Source organism: Oncorhynchus nerka, linkage group LG3 (genome assembly GCF_034236695.1).
Source record: "Oncorhynchus nerka isolate Pitt River linkage group LG3, Oner_Uvic_2.0, whole genome shotgun sequence".
Classification (NCBI taxonomy): domain Eukaryota; kingdom Metazoa; phylum Chordata; class Actinopteri; order Salmoniformes; family Salmonidae; genus Oncorhynchus; species Oncorhynchus nerka.
In genome coordinates this window covers 59,004,368-59,021,971 of record NC_088398.1, presented here as the reverse complement: position 1 = coordinate 59,021,971, position 17,604 = coordinate 59,004,368, and the positions used below count along the sequence as shown (strand labels likewise).

The following is a 17,604-nucleotide window of genomic DNA, read 5'->3' as shown; positions in this document are numbered from 1 at the left end:
TCGTGGACACAACAAACATTTTCTACAAATGACAGATAACACATTACTTAAAAATGTGGTGTAATTGATTTATTGTTTTGGAAAAGCACTGCAAAAAAAATAATTTCGTGTCAGAGACGGAAGAGGAAGCGAGACATCCCACTCGCTGTTTTATTTCCTGTTCACATACAAGTCGATAAACAAAGCAGACCAGACCCAGTTTCTATCGCATTGGTTTCTATGGGAGAGCCACCGTCAAGTAGACCGGAACTGACCATGTTTTAAACGGCCTGAACAAAGAGAGAGGAAGAGGCGTCCATGTGAGGGAAGCCTTTTTTTGTATGGAGGTCTATGAGAGAGTGTCGAATTACGTGAGGCAGATTTGATCGACTATACGTTTTGTAATGCTTAGACTGTTACACATGTACTGATAAGTGGATGCATGCATGTGGCATTCTGTCAACTTTGAGAAAAACTACTTAGTGCCTGTTGTGCGCACGCGTATCATGGTTTGAATGGTCCTACCTGATCTTCCCTGCTTTCAATCATTGAAAATCAAATCAAATGTATTTGTCACATACACATGGTTAGCAGATGTTAATGCGAGTGTAGCGAAATGCTTGTGCTTCTAGTTCCGACAATGCAGTAATAACCAACGAGTAATCTAACCTAACAATTCCGAAACTACTACCTTATACATACAAGTGTAAAGGGATTAAGAATATGTACTTAAAGATATATTAATGAGTGATGGTGCAGAACGGCATAGGCAAGATGCAGTAGATGGTATCGAGTACAGTATATACATATGAGATGAGTATGTAAACAAAGTGGCATAGTATAGTGGCTAGTGATACATGTATTACATAAAGATGCAGTAGATGATATAGAGTACAGTATATACATATGAGATGAGTAATGTAGGGTATGTAAACATTATATGAAGTAGCATTGTTTAAAGTGGCTAGTGATATATTTTACATCAGTTTCCATCAATTCCCATTATTAAAGTGGCTGGAGTTGAGTCAGTGTGTTGGCAGCAGCCACTCAATGTTAGTGGTGGCTGTTTAACAGTCTGATGGCCTTGAGATAGAAGCTGTTTTTCAGTCTCTCGGTCCCTGCTTTAATGCACCTGTACTGACCTCGCCTTCTGGATGATAGCGGGGTGAACAGGCAGTGGCTCGGGTGGTTGTTGTCCTTGATGATCTTTATGGCCTTCCTGTGACATCGGGTGGTGTAGGTGTCCTGGAGGGCAGGTAGTTTGCCCCCAGTGATGCGTTGTGCAGTCCTCACTACCCTCTGGAGAGCCTTACGGTTGTGGGCGGAGCATTTGCCCTACCAGGCGGTGATACAGCCCGACAGGATGCTCTCGATTGTGCATCTGTAGAAGTTTGTGAGTGCTTTTGGTGACAAGCTGAATTTCTTCACGCCGCTGTCTGTGTGGGTGGACCAATCCAGTGTGTACATGATGTGTTTTGAGGACATGTATTAACGGTTGTATTTACATTGTTAGAGCGGTCACTCCCCTATCTTGTCAATATAATAGATATTATTTATATTATTATTATTAGGCCGGTGTGTTTACGGACATATTCAATCAATCCCTATACCAGTCTGCTGTTCCCACATGCTTCAAGAGGGCCACCATTGTTCCTGTTCCCAAGAAAGCTAAGGTAACTGAGCTAAACGACTACCGCCCCGTAGCACTCACTTCCGTCATCATGAAGTGCTTTGAGAGACTAGTCAAGGACCATATCACCTCCACCCTACCTGACACCCTAGACCCACTCCAATTTGCTTACCGCCCAAATAGGTCCACAGACGATGCAATCTCAACCACACTGCACACTGCCCTAACCCATCTGGACAAGAGGAATACCTATGTGAGAATGCTGTTCATCGACTACAGCTCGGCATTCAACACCATAGTACCCTCCAAGCTCGTCATCAAGCTCGAGACCCTGGGTCTCGACCCCGCCCTGTGCAACTGGGTACTGGACTTCCTGACGGGCCGCCCCCAGGTGGTGAGGGTAGGCAACAACATCTCCTCCCCGCTGATCCTCAACACTGGGGCCCCACAAGGGTGCGTTCTGAGCCCTCTCCTGTACTCCCTGTTCACCCACGACTGCGTGGCCACGCACGCCTCCAACTCAATCATCAAGTTTGCGGACGACACAACAGTGGTAGGCTTGATTACCAACAACGAAGAGACGGCCTACAGGGAGGAGGTGAGGGCCCTCGGAGTATGGTGTCAGGAAAATAACCTCACACTCAACGTCAACAAAACTAAGGAGATGATTGTGGACTTCAGGAAACAGCAGAGGGAACACCCCCCTATCCACATCGATGGAACAGTAGTAGAGAGGGTAGCAAGTTTTAAGTTCCTCGGCATACACATCACAGACAAACTGAATTGGTCCACTCACACAGACAGCATCGTGAAGAAGGCGCAGCAGCGCCTCTTCAACCTCAGGAGGCTGAAGAAATTCGGCTTGTCACCAAAAGCACTCACAAACTTCTACAGATGCACAATCGAGAGCATCCTGGCGGGCTGTATCACCGCCTGGTACGGCAACTGCTCCGCCCTCAACCGTAAGGCTCTCCAGAGGGTAGTGAGGTCTGCACAACGCATCACCGGGGGCAAACTACCTGCCCTCCAGGACACCTACACCACCCGATGTTACAGGAAGGCCATAAAGATCATCAAGGACATCAACCACCCGAACCACTGCCTGTTCACCCCGCTATCATCCAGAAGGCGAGGTCAGTACAGGTGCATCAAAGCTGGGACCGAGAGACTGAAAAACAGCTTCTATCTCAAGGCCATCAGACTGTTAAACAGCCACCACTAACATTGAGTGGCTGCTGCCAACACACTGTCATTGACACTGACCCAACTCCAGCCACTTTAATAATGGGAATTGATGGGAAATGATGTAAATATATCACTAGCCACTTTAAACAATGCTACCTTATATAATGTTACTTACCCTACATTATTCATCTCATATGCATATGTATATACTGTACTCTAGATCATCGACTGCATTCTTATGTCACTAGCCACTTTAACTATGCCACTTTGTTTACTTTGTCTACATACTCATCTCATATGTATATACTCTACTAGAAGCACAAGCATTTCGCTACACTCGCATTAACATCTGCTAACCATGTGTATGTGACAAATAAAATTTGATTTGATTTGATTTGCCTGAGTAAACACAGAGAGGAAGAGGAACCGAGAGGCCCAACTCGGCGGAAAATCTGTTGCCCTCCAGTAGGTGGCGGTTTTTGTTGCCCCGATCAAGCAAGGATTTTTTTGTATGGATGTTAAAGGAGTGTCGAATTTGGTCACCAAAAAAAATTAATGGCTTATTTGCTACGTGGGTTTTATTTTGATCAAATTGACATTTCTTGATGCTGAAGTTATAAAAAGTATACTGGTAGAAGTAGTGACATCCTGGCAAGTTTGAGAAAAAACACTTTATATCGTAGTCATAGTCTTGAGATGGCTATGCATATTCATGTCTGAGGCTAGTAGCATAACGTCTCTTTCCATTAAATACAGATGGTTGACGTCAACAACCCTCATCGAATATTCAAGAAAGGGTTACAATAATGAGATGTATCCTCTGTGTACAACATAAAACACCAAATAATCTATGCAGAGCAGAATTAGGCCGATATCCGCTAATTATCAAAATCCAGAAAATAATTGTTAAATTATACAACCACACAAAAGGAAGCAATTCCCAAACCTTCCATTACAAAGCCATCACCCACAGAGAAATTAACCTGGAGAAGAACCCACTAAGCAAACTGGTCCTGGGGCCCCAGGACAGCAACACAATTAGACCCAACCAAATCATGAGAAAAAAAAAGATAATTACTTGACACATTGGAAAGAATCTACAAAAAACCGAGCAAACTTGAATGCTATTTGGCCCTAAATGGAGAGTACTCAGTGGCAGCATACCTGACCACTGTGACTGACCCAAATTTAAGGAAATCTTTTACTACGTACAGACTCAGTGAGTATAGCCTTGCTACACAGTTGTAAATACAACCTATATTTGTTATTTATTTTCCCTTTTGTACATGAACTATTTGTACATCATTACAACACTGTACATTTGTACATTCTGTACATACATTTGAAACGTCTTTATTAATTTGTAAGTGTAATGTTTACAGTTAATTTTGTATTGTTTATTTCACTAAGTGTTTCTATTTATCTTGCTTTGGCAATGTAAACATATGTTTCCCATACCAATAAAGCACTTAAATTGAAATTGTATCCACCAATATTTCTTTCGTGCGTTTAGAACGACCCGGATGTGAACCATTTTCCGTTGCCTTTTAGTACCCACAAGTCTTTGCAACTTCCTTTCCGACATTTCTCGGGTAGAGTGAGTACTGCTTTCATAAATGCGTGTTATTTATCTAACGTCATCCTTACCGTGTGTTAATATAGTCCAATGTTTTAATTACGTAATTGCAAGAGGAAACACTAAACTCCCTAAACGATTAAATTGTGGTTGAATATTCCCAAATTATCAATTGTGCGTTTTTAAATAGAAGCGTGTAACGTTTGTCACTAAGCAGTCTCTGCTAACCGCACGTCTACAACCAGTAGTCAGCTAAGCGGAACTATTGTGTCATAAATGTCTCGGTTGTAAAGCGTATTAGTCATTTGTTTAGGTCTGTCTGTCCATTGTCACTGATGTAAAGTTAGTCAGATACCAATTGCTGTAGCTCGCTAGTTAAACTAGCAGTCCAGAACTATACCAGTGTCATTAGCTAGCCGGCTATATTGCCTGGCGTCAGCAGCCAGATGTATGCCAAATGATGTATACATTGTTTATGCCCCACAAACATTTATCTAGATGGCGAAAGTTAATGGCATTGTAAACCCATGAAATATATTTTCTACAACGTTCTAATTTATCACTAGTGAAACTTCACGTGGGATTGTTTACGTTCATGTCAATGAAAGCAGGCTTTAAGTGGAACTGACAGCCTTCTAACTATTTTGCCGATATAAAACAGACAATCATACCATTCAACTATCAAATTAACAGTTTGTTACAAAACCAACTTTATAAGAGGGTTTAAAAATAGATTATATTTGACTTAACATTTCATGACGTCACGTACACGAAGGCATTGTTTGTTGAATATACTCGCAGTTCAACTCATGATTAATATAATTCGCCAATACATTTATTGGTGGATCAAAGAAATATCGGGTTGTAAATCACAGATGGCCTGGTAAATTGTTTGCTGCTTCCATTCGGGATGCACTGTTTCAGTTTCAATTACTCTTATTTTGGACCAAAATGAACGAATGTAACTAAGGCTGTTCTTGTCAATACAATCAAACTAGCAGGGCAATAATCACATCTGCCAAATGAATTTGTATTTGTCACATGCGCTGAATACAACCGGTGTAGACCTTACAGTGAAATGCTTACTTAACAAGCCCTTAACCAACAATGTAGTTTGAAGAAAATACCTCAAATAAAACAAGATTAGTAACAAATAATTAAAGAGCAGCAGTAAATACCGGTATTGAGGTAATATGTACATGTAGGTAGAGTTATTAAAGTGGCTATGCATAAATAACACAATAGTAGCAGCAGCGTGGGGGGGGCAAATAGTATGGGTAGTCATTTGATTGGGCTAGAGTATCTATCATTCGCTAGCTGCTAGGAGGATGTCATGTCATTGGAGGAGTGGGTGAGTGACTGACTTTTCCACTCATTTTTCGGTGGCAGGTGTAATTTGGTTATCTAGCAAGAACTTGAACGACTGTTGTACAGTTTGCATAGCTCTTGCGTTCACAAATTCACTTTGGCTAATTACTCCGATTTCAGATCACTCTCCTCCCGAGTGTGCCAGAGCTAGGCTGGACAATAGAACGAGTCAACGTTCACCCAAGGCTGAAAAGAACGTTTGCTAAGCTAGAGCGCTAGCCCATGGCAAATGAATGGAATCGAACGTTATCAGAGCCTGTTTTGACTGGAGTGATGCTTAGAATTTAATTTTGCCTAAATGGAACAAAAAATATATACCTTTTTTACTTTTACCACAATCTGTTCCTCTGACGAAACTGGGGGGGGGGGGGGGGAACTACTCGTGTAGAAAGTGAACATCCACACCTCGATTGTGCGCATAATGAGAAAGTAAAGAAAAAATGAGAACTTATGATTATTTCTGGCTTAGTGCTCGATGAAAAACGAGCTCGCTACCCAGACTTACATAATTACAAAGAGAAGATTCTCCTGATTTAAAATGGTGCCCGACTTGAAAAAAATGTAAATATACACATTGAGATATTTGGTGAAATAGACAGACATGTCTATATTTCCCCTATAGGAATCAATTGGACGACCTCAAGATTTGTAAAAAATAAATAAATAAAAATGTATTCATTTAACTAGGCAAGTCAGTTAAGAACAATTTCTTATTTACAATGACGGCCTAGGAACAGTGCCTAGTTAACTGCCTTGTTCAGGGGCCGAAAGACATATTTCTACTGTGAATCCTTTCGGTTACTGGCAACCTTTCGGTTACTGGCCCAACGCTCTAACCACTAAGCTACCTGCCACCCCAGATTTCATGAGTAATTTTTTGTTTACATTTTAACTATAAATGATGTGAGCAGGTCTCATTGCCAAGAATAGTGAAGCAGGCATTGTGACATAAACAAAATAAGCTGGGAATAGGACATTCGGAAGGCAAGTTGGTGTCACGGTGCTCAATAGAACTAAAATTAGGCCTGCTTTTTTGTGATTACTTCTAAATGACGGCAAGCAGCTGGGAAATATGGTCATAGTATGAAACTGGACTCCACAGCGGATGCAATGAACTAGTTTTTTTTATATATAAAAAAGCGTTGTTAAAAATGTAATGTGTCCAGTCTACCAGAGCGTAGAATAACTGATGAATTTACGGAAGGAACAACACCGGCTGAATGACTGGTGTCGGTAAACGTAGGCAAAACATTTTATAGTTAGTCATGAATGCTCTGGATAACATGTAAACAGACTAGCTAACCAGCTCTGCTAGGGCGAGTAAGATGGTCAGTGCGGTGTTCTCAAATGTAATTTGTGCCTGGAAGTAGCTAGCTAGCCAACTTGATTAATTTAGCTTGGGTGCTTGTTTGTAGGCAAGCTGCAGAATGATTTATTTATTTTACCTTTATTTAACTAGGCAAGTCAGTTAGGTTGTCAGGATGTAGTGTATCAGTGCAATTTTTAGGGCCAACTAGCTTAAGTTTGAGAGGTTTTGTCTGTTTGTTTGTTGGGTTTTTAGCTCATCTTGCTCTGGCTAGCATTAGTTGTTGATCTTGTTGATGTGCATAACTGAGGGAGAGCGCATACCTTTTCAGGGTTGTTTGATAAATAAGACTAAAGTTCCCATATGAAAGAGGACATATTTGCAGAAATCCATTCAGGTGTATTTTTTGGCGAATGCGTTCTAATGACTTAAAGTCACACTGTTGTAACGGCTGGTAAACACACAGTCTAGTTCAAAGTGAATGATGTATAAAATGCCTACTGTATCTCTGGTTGTCCATGGTGAACCACTCTGCGTAGACTCTGGCCCTGGACTAGACAGTTTTTACAATTTTATTTATTTATTTACAATGGTCTATATGAACAGATTTTAATAAGATTTAATGTTGCTAAAATGTTGTCAGTTCCATTTTAAGCTCAGTGCTGACTTGGTAGGGGGCCACTCCTTTTAACCGAATAAAGTGGACACTTGAGGATTGCATGTCTTGTCTCTGGTTATGAGCAAAAGGTTAGTCAATGTTTTATGTGATATCTTAGATGGCGCCAAACAAGAAGGGCGGTGAGAAAAAGAAGGGGCGTTCTGCCATCAACGAGGTTGTGACCAGGGAGTACACCGTCAACATCCACAAGCGCATACATGGCGTGTGAGTACACTGTCTGGGGGCATGGCACTGAGTCTGCTGCTATAGAGTTATGGATGTGTGCGATCTACACACGGTTTCAAATCAGATGTATTTCTATAGCCCTTCTTACATCAGCTGATATCTCAGTGCTGTACAGAAACCCAGCCTAAAACCCCATACAGCAAGCAATGCAGGTGTAGAAGCACGGTGGCTAGGAAAAACTCCCTAGAAAGGCCAAAACCTAGGAAGAAACCTAGAGGGGAATCAGGCTATGAGGGGTAGCCAGTCCTCTTCTGGCTGTGCTGGGTGGAGATTATAACAGAACATGGCCAAGATGTTCATAAATTACCAGCATGGTCAAATAATAATAATCACAGTAATTGTCGGGTGCAGCAAGTCAGCACCTCAGGAGTAAATGTCAGTTGGCTTTTCATAGCCGATCATTAAGAGTATCTCTACCGCTCCTGCTCTCTCTAGAGAGTTGAAAACAGCAGTTGTGGGACAGGTAGCACGTCCGGTGAACAGGCAGGCAGAACAGTTGAAACTGGAGCAGCAGCACGGCCAGGTGGTCTGGGGACAGCAAGGAGTCATCATGCCAGGTAGTCCTGAGGCATGATCCTAGGGCTCAAGTCCTCCGAGAAAGAGAGAATTAGAGAGCATACTTAAATTCACACAGGACACTAGATAAGACAGGAGAAGTACTCCAGATATAACAAACTGACCCTAGCCCCCCGACACAAACTACTGCAGCATAAATACTGGAGGCTGATGCAGGAGGGGTCAGGAGACACTGTGGCCCCCTCCGATGATACCCTTGGACAGGGCCAAACAGGAAGGATATAACCCCACCCACTTCGCCAAAGCACAGCCACCACCACTAGAGGGATATCTTCAACCACCAACTTACCATCCTGAGACAAGGCCGAGTATAGCCCGCAAAGATCTCTGCCACGGCACAACCCAAGGGGGGGGGGCACCAGCCCAGACGGGAAGATCACGTCAGTGACTCAACCCACTCGAGTGACGCACCTCTCCTAGGGACGGCATGGAAGAGCACCAGTAAGCCAGTGACCACCACTAGAGGGATATCTATTGGTGTAATAGGGTTAGAGGCAGAGAATCCCAGTGGAGAGAGGGGAACCGGCCAAGCAGAGACAGCAAGGGCGGTTCGTTGCTCCAGAGCCTTTCCGTTCACCTTCACACTCCTGGGCCAGACTACACTCAATCATATGACCCACTGAAGAGATGAGTCTTCAGTAAAGACTTAAAGGTTGAGACCTAGTCTGCATCTCTCACATGGGTAGGCAGACCATTCCATAAAAATGGAGCTCTATAGGAGAAAGCCCTGCCTCCAGCTGTTTGCTTAGAAATTCTAGGGACAATTAGGAGTCCTGCTTCTTGTGACCGTAGCGTACGTGTAGGTATGTACGGCAGGACCAAATAAGAAACATTGGTCGGAGCAAGCCCATGTAATGCTTTGTAGGTTAGCAGTAAAACCTTGAAATCAGCCCTTTCCTTTGAAGGAAGAATTCTGTTTGTAATTATTATTTTTTTACCTTTATTTAACCAGGCAAGTCAGTTAAGAACAAATTCTTATTTTCAATGACAGCCTGCATTGCTTGCTGTATGGGGTTTTAGGCTGGGTTTCCTGTTCAGGGGCAGAACGACAGATTTGTACCATGTCAGCTCGGGGGTTTGAACTTGCAACCTTGCGGTTACTAGTCCAACGCTCTAACCACTAGGCTACCCTGCCGCCCCTATGCTCTTTGTTACTTTGATGGCTGGTCTAAGGTAATTTGGTGGGCTATCCCACTGAAGTGGATTAAAGGGAATGGTGGAGGTAAAATTATCAGAGGCAGTTGACACTTTTGATTTTGTACATGCTGAATGTTGGAAGTGTGCTGTTGCTTATGGGAAAGAATGTGAGGTGCCAGTGTGACTATTTTTCTTTCTACGGTCGTCATAGGTGGATAAGCAGCTGGTGCTGTGTAGTGTTGTCCATTGCTGGATGCTTATTTTGGAACTGCAATAAGGGTCCTTTTCACAAGGGCTTCCGTTGTTATGTTGCTTAGAAAAATAGACATGGCTTGCTCTAACAAATGTGATTTTATCAACCTCTGATAATCCTGTGCATGTAATTAACGTTGCTTCTTGCTCTATCCTGTCAGGTCCTTCAAGAGGAGGGCACCTCGTGCTCTCAAGGAGATCCGCAAGTTCGCCATGAAGGAGATGGGAACCCCTGATGTACGCATCGACACTCGCCTGAACAAGGCTGTATGGACCAAGGGTGTGAGGTAAGGAAACGCTTGTGTTTCTTGCGACAGAGGCCTTAGCCTGCTGGTCACTGGTACAGAAAAGGTTATGAGCTTATCTTGATTGACTGACTGATATATTTCGAAACTGATACTTGAAACTGTCATCCTAGCAAATCTGAGTGACACTGAGTTGAGGGTACAGTATACTACAGGTTAATGCTTTAAGTGAAATAAGTTTTGGGACGATATGCACTTAACCGTAGTATGAACTGGACTATATTGAATTCCACATTTTTTGTGCAGCCTTGTCAAATTCAGTGCTTCCTCTGCAATGGACTGCACTGGCCAAAATGGCTGCCATAGTGAAACTAGTTCATGGGCCTCGCATTCATTTTCCATGAATGTTGGGGATAAATTTGTGCTAATGACAATTGATGGTTGATTTCAGTGATGCACATAGTCTGTCCATTACGCCTAATTGAATTGAAAGTTGAAAATCAGATTCTCTCCCAGTCTCTATTTCATCTCTATTTTTCCCTCTCCCCCCATCCCTCTCTCAGCAGAAAAAACACACTCACCCCTGTCCTATCTGCTTCATGCAGTGTTGTTCTGATATCAAGGAGTAGAGGCTAGTTAGCCCGGGCGGATATCCACTTTGACCGAGCCAGCATCAGTGCTGGCTTCAGAGCGAAGTAATATCCTGTTATGCTTGGCGATGGGTGTAGAGTTGGCGCAATTAATACAAGTTGAGGCGTGTAAAGTTTTCCACAATGCCATGCACTAAAACTGAGCACATTTCTCTATGTTAACTGATATTTTTGTATGTTATTTCAGGAATGTCCCATACCGTATGCGCGTGCGCCTGTCAAGGAAACGCAATGAAGACGAGGACTCTCCCAACAAACTGTACACCCTCGTCACATACGTTCCTGTCACAACATACAAAGGTAAGTCCAACATTTGCTTGGCTGTGTGCTGTGCTCACTGCTGAATAGTATCCACAAGTGTACTTGCATTCCTGAGGTTGGTGATCTGGCGTATATGAAATGAGCAATACTTGTATGTCACCCACTGGGTGCAAAATACCCCCATGGGTGACCTTAATGAACAAATTGTGGCAGGCTTATTTTCAGATCAGCTGCATGCAAATGGTAATACAAAGTGGAGGACCTGTAAATGCTCCAACCAAAGCTCAGAGCTAGTCCTGTGCTGTTCCTCAATTGCCTGTTGAAGATGTCACTGATTCTGATTGTTTTCTTTCCTCTACAGGTCTGCAGACGGTCAATGTGGATGAGAACTAATTATTCACTGGTGTTGAAATAAATGTATAAAATAAACTACAGTCTTGGATATTATTTTCAATCGGAGTTTATGCACTCACTAATTTGGATTATTGGTGGAGCAATTGCATTAAATTATATATATTTTTTTTAATCTAGAGCAAGTGTCTGATTAGTGTAAGGATATAAATGCATGTTTTATATATTTTTTAACCTTTTTATTTAACTAGGCATGTCAGTTAAGAACAAATTCTTATTTTCAATGACTGCCTTCCCCGACCAAACCCTAACCTGGACGATGCTGGGCCAATTGTGCGCTGCCCTATGGGACTCCCAATCACGGACGGTCGTCATACAGCCTGGAATAAAACCAGGGTCTGTAGTGATGCCTCTAGCACTGAGATGCAGTGCCTTAGGCCACTCTGGAGCCGCATGTTTACTTCACCTGCATTGCATGTGCTTTTGAGGGTCTTCAAATCTCCTTGATGAATTAGTCTATGCCAGGTATTCCCAAACTGGGGTATGGGGGTACGCCAAATAAAAATGTGATTTAACATAAATAAATAAAAACATTATATATATTTATATATACACACACACACACAGTTGAAGTCGGAAGTTTTAGCCAAATACATTTAAATTAAGTTTTTCACAATGCCTGACATTTAATCCTAGTAAAAATACCCTGTCTTAGGTCAGTTAGGATCACTTTATTTTAAGAATGTGAAATGTCAGAATAATAGTAGAGAGAATGATTTATTTAAGCTTGTATTTCTTTCATTACATTCCCAGTGGGTCAGAAGTTTGCATACACTCAATTAGTATTTGGTAGCATTGCCTTTAAATGGTTTAACTTGGGTCAAACGTTTCGGGTAGCCTTCCGCAAGCTTCCCGCAATAAGTTGGGTGAATTTTGGCCCATTCCTCCTGACAGAGCTAGTGTAACTGAGTCAGGTGTGTAGGCCTCCTTGCTCGCACACTTTCAGTTCTGCCCACAAATGTTCTATAGGATTGAGGTCAGAGCTTTGTGATGGCCACTCCAATACCTTGACTTTGTTGTACTTAAGCCATTTTGCCACAATTTAGGTAGAGGTCGACCGATTATGATTTTTCAGCGCCGATACCGATTAATCGGCTGATTTAAATCAAATAAATGTATTTGTACAATGACAATTACAACAATACTGAATGAACACTTATTTTAACTTAATATAATAAATCAATTTAGCCTCAAGTAGATAATGAAACATGTTCAATTTGGTTTAAATAATGCAAAAACAAAGTGTTGGAGAAGAACGCAAAAGTGCAATATGTGCTATGTAAGAAAGCTAACGTTTCAGTTCCTTGCTCAGAACATAAGAACATATGAAAGCTGGTGGTTCCTTTTATTAACATGAGTCTTCAATATTCCCAGGTAAGAAGTTTTAGGTTGTAGTTTTAGGAATTATAGGACTGTTTCCCTCTATACCATTTGTATTTCATTAACCTTTGACTATTGGATGTTCTTCTAGGCACTTTAGTATTGCCAGTGTAACAGTATATCCTCCGTCCCTCTCCTCGCTCCTCCCTGGGCTCAAACAAGCAACACAACAGCCACCACATCGAAGCAGCGTTACCCATGGAGAGCAAGGGGAACAACCACTCCAAGGCTCAGAGCAGTGAAGTTTGAAACGCTATTAGAGCGCATGAACTAGCCAGCCATTTCACTTCGGTCACACCAGCCTCATCTTGGGAGTTGATATGTTTGAAGTCATAAACAGCGCAATGCTTGAGGCACAATGAAGAGCTGCTGGCAAAACTCACGAAAGTGCTGTTTGAATTAATGTTTACAAGCCTGCTTCTGCCTACCACCGCTCAGTTAGATACTTAGATGCTTGTATGCTCAGTCAGATTATATGCAACACAGGACACGCTAGATAATATCTAGTAATATCATCAACCATGTGTAGTTAACTAGTGATTATGATTGATTGTTTTTTATAAGACAAGTTTAATGCTAGCTAGCAACTTACCTTGGCTTACTGCATTTGTGTAATAGGCAGTCTCCTTGTGGAGTGCATTGAGAGAGAGGCAGGTCGTTATTGCTTTGGACTAGTTAACTGTAAGGTTGCAAGATTGAATCCCCCGAGCTGACAAGGTGAAAATCTGTCTTTCTGCCCCTGAACGAGGCAGTTAACCCACCGTTCCTAGGCCGTCATTGAAAGTAAGAACACATTCTTAACTGACTTGCCTAGTTAAATAAAGATTAAATAAAGGTGTAAAAAATAAACATACCGATTTCCGATTGTTATGAAAACTTGAAATCGGCCCTAATTAAATCGGCCATTCCGATTAATCAGTCGACCTCTAAACTTTGGGTCATTGTCCATTTGGAAGACTCATTTGCGACCAAGCTTTAACTTCCTGACTCATGTCTTGAGATGTTGCTTCAATATATCCACATAATTTTCCATCCTCATGAAGCCATCTATTTTGTGAAGTGCACCAGTCCCTCCTGCAGTAAAGCACCCCCACAACATGATGCTGCCACCCCGTGCTTCACAGTTGGGATGGTGTTCTTCGGCTTGCAAACATCCCCCCTTTTCCTCCAAACATAATGATGGTCATTATGGCCAAACAGTTCTATTTTTGTTTCATCAGACCAGAGGACATTTCTCCAAAAAGTATGATATTTTGTCCCCGTGAGCAGTTGCAAACTGTAGTCTAGCTTTTTATGGCAGTTTTTGAGCAGTGGCTTCTTCCTTTCTGAGCGGCCTTTCAGGTGATGTCGATATAGGACTCGTTTTACTGTGGATATAGATACTTTTGTACCTGTTTCCTCCAGCATCTTCACAAGGGCCTTTGCTGCTGTTCTGGGATTGATTTGCACTTTTCATACCAAAGTACGTTCATCTTTAGGCGACAGAACGAGTCTCCTTCCTGAGCAGTATGACAGCTGCGTGGTCCCACGGTGTTTATACTTGCGTACTATTGTTTGTATAGATGAATGTGGTACCTTCAGGCGTTTGGAAATTGCTCCCAAGGATGAACCAGACTTTTGTAGGTCTACAATTTTTTTCTGGGGTCTTGGCTGATTTTTTTGGTATTTATTTTCCCATGATGTCAAGCAAAGAGGCATTGAGTTTGAAGGTAGGCCTTGAAATACATCCACAGGTACACCTCCAATATATTCAAGTTATGTCAACTAGCCTATCAGAAGCTTCTAAAGCCATGACATAATTTTCTGGAATTTTCCAAGCTGTTTAAAGGCACAGTCAACTTAGTGTATGTAAACTTCTGACCCACTGGAACTGTGATACAGTGAATTATAAGTGAAATAATCTGTAAACAATTGTTGGAAAACTTACTTGTGTCATGCACAAAGTAGATGTCCTAACCGACTTGCCAAAACTATAGTTTGTTAACAAGACATTTGTGTTATTTAATTAGTTATTGATTTATACTGCTTTAAATGACATTTTATGTATTTCTATAAAATCCAAACTGGAATCTTTCCTCAAAAGAAAGGTTGTAAAAGTATGCTAGACATTTATAGAATAAATCATACCTAGTTTGATGATTCTGTCATAATCAGGGGAAAACGTTATTGATTTATACAGCTTTAAATGGCATTTTATAGATGTTATGTTTTTCCATAAAATCAAAACTGGAATCTTTCCTCAAAACAAATGTTGTAAAAGTATGCTAGACATTTATAGAATAAATCATACCTAGTCTGTTGAATGGCTGAATGTGTGAATATAAAAGCAACTTTACCTCAGTGAATGTTTGAAGGGATAAAGGACTATAAAAAGTTTGGGAACCACTGGTCTATGCAATACATTGAATAAGACAAGGATGCAACATTGTTTTTAATGATTTACAAACAAACCATGTCTGATATTTTGCAGCAGACACGTTAAAGAAGTGATAAATGGCCTGATTTGTGATAATGCACATCAAGTGAAGTTGTGAGTGTGCACTACGAATAACATCAAGGTGCATCTGTAGGCAATTAGAAGGCATCAGACTGGTTCTGGAATAACCAAAACCTCAATTTAACACCACCACTGATTTGAAATGGAAAAATCAAGTTCTCTATATAGAAGACTTATTCAACTAAATCTGAGGCACAGCAGTTCCGTTTGTTAAGTATCAACTGATCTTAAGAAAGTGTGTAGGACTTTAGTCTATAACATAATACTGGTCACTTAGACTTAAGGCTTGAATGAAGAAATATGCTTGGTAGAATAATAAGGCTCAAACAGTTTTGGAAAACCTAAAATAAGACTTCTTAAAGAACAAAATCATTCAATCAATACAGGATAAACACTATTGATTAATGTACTGCATTGTTGAGGAGCTAGCACAAGTATTTCACTGCACCTTTTATACTTGCTGTAAACCGTGACGAATGTGATTTGACAAAATATATAGGTGCACATTTTTAATGTGTCGCACATAAAAGCAAGATTCCAATGTCCATTATTGTATGACAAACATTTGGCAGTTAATAGTTCTTGACTCCTTGGGCTACATATAAAAAAAGGAAAATGAAAAAGCTTGCCAAAATGATACACTGCAGGCGTACACGCATAACATATTTGGGCAGAAAAGAACACTTGTCTGCTCTACTTGATTGAACAATATGGCAAACAAGTGTATCACCAACCAGGCAGCCAATGTTAAGTCAAGGAAAATGTCACTAAAACTGGGCACATTTGAGTTTGTTCCCATTTCATAGACCGGATGAAGCAGAATGAAAACGTGTGTATAAATACTGAGCAACGAAAAATAACCCTTTTCATGGTGCTATGTGTAGTGCATGGTGTGTGACGTTCTCACAGTAGTATATATGATTATGACTGATGCATCATATAGTCTCTTGATTATCATGCATGTCTTGGTTTTGGTTAACCTGCTTTCAGACAGTTGTTGATCCCAAAAGACAAGGACACCTTTCTTCACGGCTACATCAGGAGAGGAAGACCTACACATCTACATTACTTCTCCTTTGTGCTCGACCAACGACTCAATATAGGCACATACGGACTCTTGGTACCCACTCATCCTTTTAAGACGGAGGACACAGACAACACTTATTGGGGACAAAGGTGCCTGGACAGCTAGATAAGAAACTAGATTGGAAGCCTAGTATTGGGTCACATTGTGGTTCTCACATCAAGGTTCTGTTGGTCATGTTGAAATCAGCTGGTCCCTTGCTGGAGCATAAGCAGACCAGCCCTTTCATGGTACTGTTTCACTTTTGCCTCAGCCACCTTTGCTGACAGGTCCATCGGTTTCTCAAAGAAGTTGACTAGCTGCTGTTCTGTGAGGAGAGAAGCCAGGATCTGAGCGTAGCTGACCGCCCACTCGCTCTGACTCTCAGACCCTGAACTCTTGCTGGTCCCCTCCTTTCTCTCTCCTTCTTCTTCTTCTTCTTCTTCTTCGGTGCTGAAGACGGGATGGTCTTCTTGACTCCCCTCCCTGTGATCGTCCTCTATCTCGTCCCCGGCCCCACCCTCGCTGCTGACCTCTGACCCTGTGCAGCGGCTGCGGTGCCCGACCTCGCCGATCTGCAGCACCAGGCTGGTCACTGTAGCGATGGCCTGAAAGAGCTCATTCTCGTCTGGGTTGCCATGGAACATGCTGTAGAGGGTCTTACAGAACTGGATGAACTCCCTCTGTAGAAAACAATAATACAAGGTTATTGTGACTTACTTAGTACCTTTCAATGACTCTTTGTTTAATAGATCCCTGATTGAATTAATTGTTTTATTGTATGTACCTGGTTCATTGGAGGTACAGGTTGCTCCACATCCTTCTCCTTCTCTTTAGCCAGGTCTTTCAACATCTGTTTCAACTGTTCCTGAAAGTCTCTCATCTCCCCTTCAACATGAACACACACATCAGGAGCTACATCAACGTGATAATCTAAACAGACCTGCGCTGTAAATGTGAATCTGGAACAGTGTGTGAATACTTACCATTGGGCAGCTCTACATGGAGTGGTCTGGTAGTGGACAGCTGAGGGCTCTTCAGTGGAGATGGGTCATCCTCACTCTCAGTCAGAGCTACAGGAAACAGTCCCATTATGAATAATGTTCATCTCTAGTTAATTCATCAATCAAATATATTTTATAAGGTCCTTTTTACATCAGCAGTTATCACAAAGTGCACATGTT

The 17,604-nt window shown here is 41.7% G+C and overlaps 2 protein-coding genes and 1 non-coding gene across 7 annotated transcripts in view; 2 read left to right on the top strand and 1 right to left on the bottom strand.

Moving 5' to 3' along the window:
* Positions 1 to 305: 305 nt before the first annotated feature.
* Positions 306 to 11,498, top strand: rpl31 (ribosomal protein L31). Of its 2 annotated transcripts, none has more exons than XM_065013897.1 (5): positions 306 to 350; positions 7,821 to 7,927; positions 10,075 to 10,200; positions 10,996 to 11,108; positions 11,431 to 11,498. In XM_065013897.1, the coding sequence occupies exons 1-5, from the start codon at positions 321 to 323 to the stop codon at positions 11,460 to 11,462; spliced, it is 408 nt and encodes a 135-aa protein (XP_064869969.1). In that variant the 5' UTR covers positions 306 to 320; the 3' UTR covers positions 11,463 to 11,498. The 2 variants fall into 2 exon arrangements, with proteins under 2 accessions (XP_064869969.1, XP_029493662.1); XM_029637802.2 differs by lacking the exon at positions 306 to 350 and adding an exon at positions 4,292 to 4,391.
* Positions 10,460 to 10,594, top strand: LOC115116901 (small nucleolar RNA SNORA5). The gene has a single exon (XR_003861617.1). It is a non-coding gene; the product is annotated as a small nucleolar RNA SNORA5 (small nucleolar RNA).
* A 3,780-nt stretch (positions 11,499 to 15,278) lies between the features above and the next one.
* Positions 15,279 to 17,604, bottom strand: part of LOC115111570 (TBC1 domain family member 8-like) — a 29,411-nt gene continuing 27,085 nt past the window's right edge. For 2 of the 4 annotated variants that reach the window (XM_065013895.1, XM_029637743.2), the window contains 3 exons: positions 17,407 to 17,493; positions 17,208 to 17,335; positions 15,279 to 17,103 (listed from right to left, as the gene is read on the bottom strand). In XM_065013895.1, the coding sequence (XP_064869967.1) occupies positions 16,627 to 17,103; positions 17,208 to 17,335; positions 17,407 to 17,493 (692 nt within the window). In that variant the 3' untranslated portion in view covers positions 15,279 to 16,626. The remainder of the gene's footprint in view (positions 17,104 to 17,207; positions 17,336 to 17,406; positions 17,494 to 17,604) is intronic. The other 2 variants (XM_065013896.1, XM_029637752.2) reach the window with 1 other exon arrangement.

Excerpts from the sequence above, each read along its gene's own strand:
- rpl31 (XM_065013897.1), top strand. The coding sequence starts at position 321 with ATGGAGGTCTATGAGAGAGTGTCGAATTAC. Across the intron at positions 10,201-10,995 it reads GTATGGACCAAGGGTGTGAG|GAATGTCCCATACCGTATGC; the intron begins GTAAGGAAACGC and ends ATGTTATTTCAG. Across the intron at positions 11,109-11,430 it reads TCCTGTCACAACATACAAAG|GTCTGCAGACGGTCAATGTG; the intron begins GTAAGTCCAACA and ends TTTCCTCTACAG.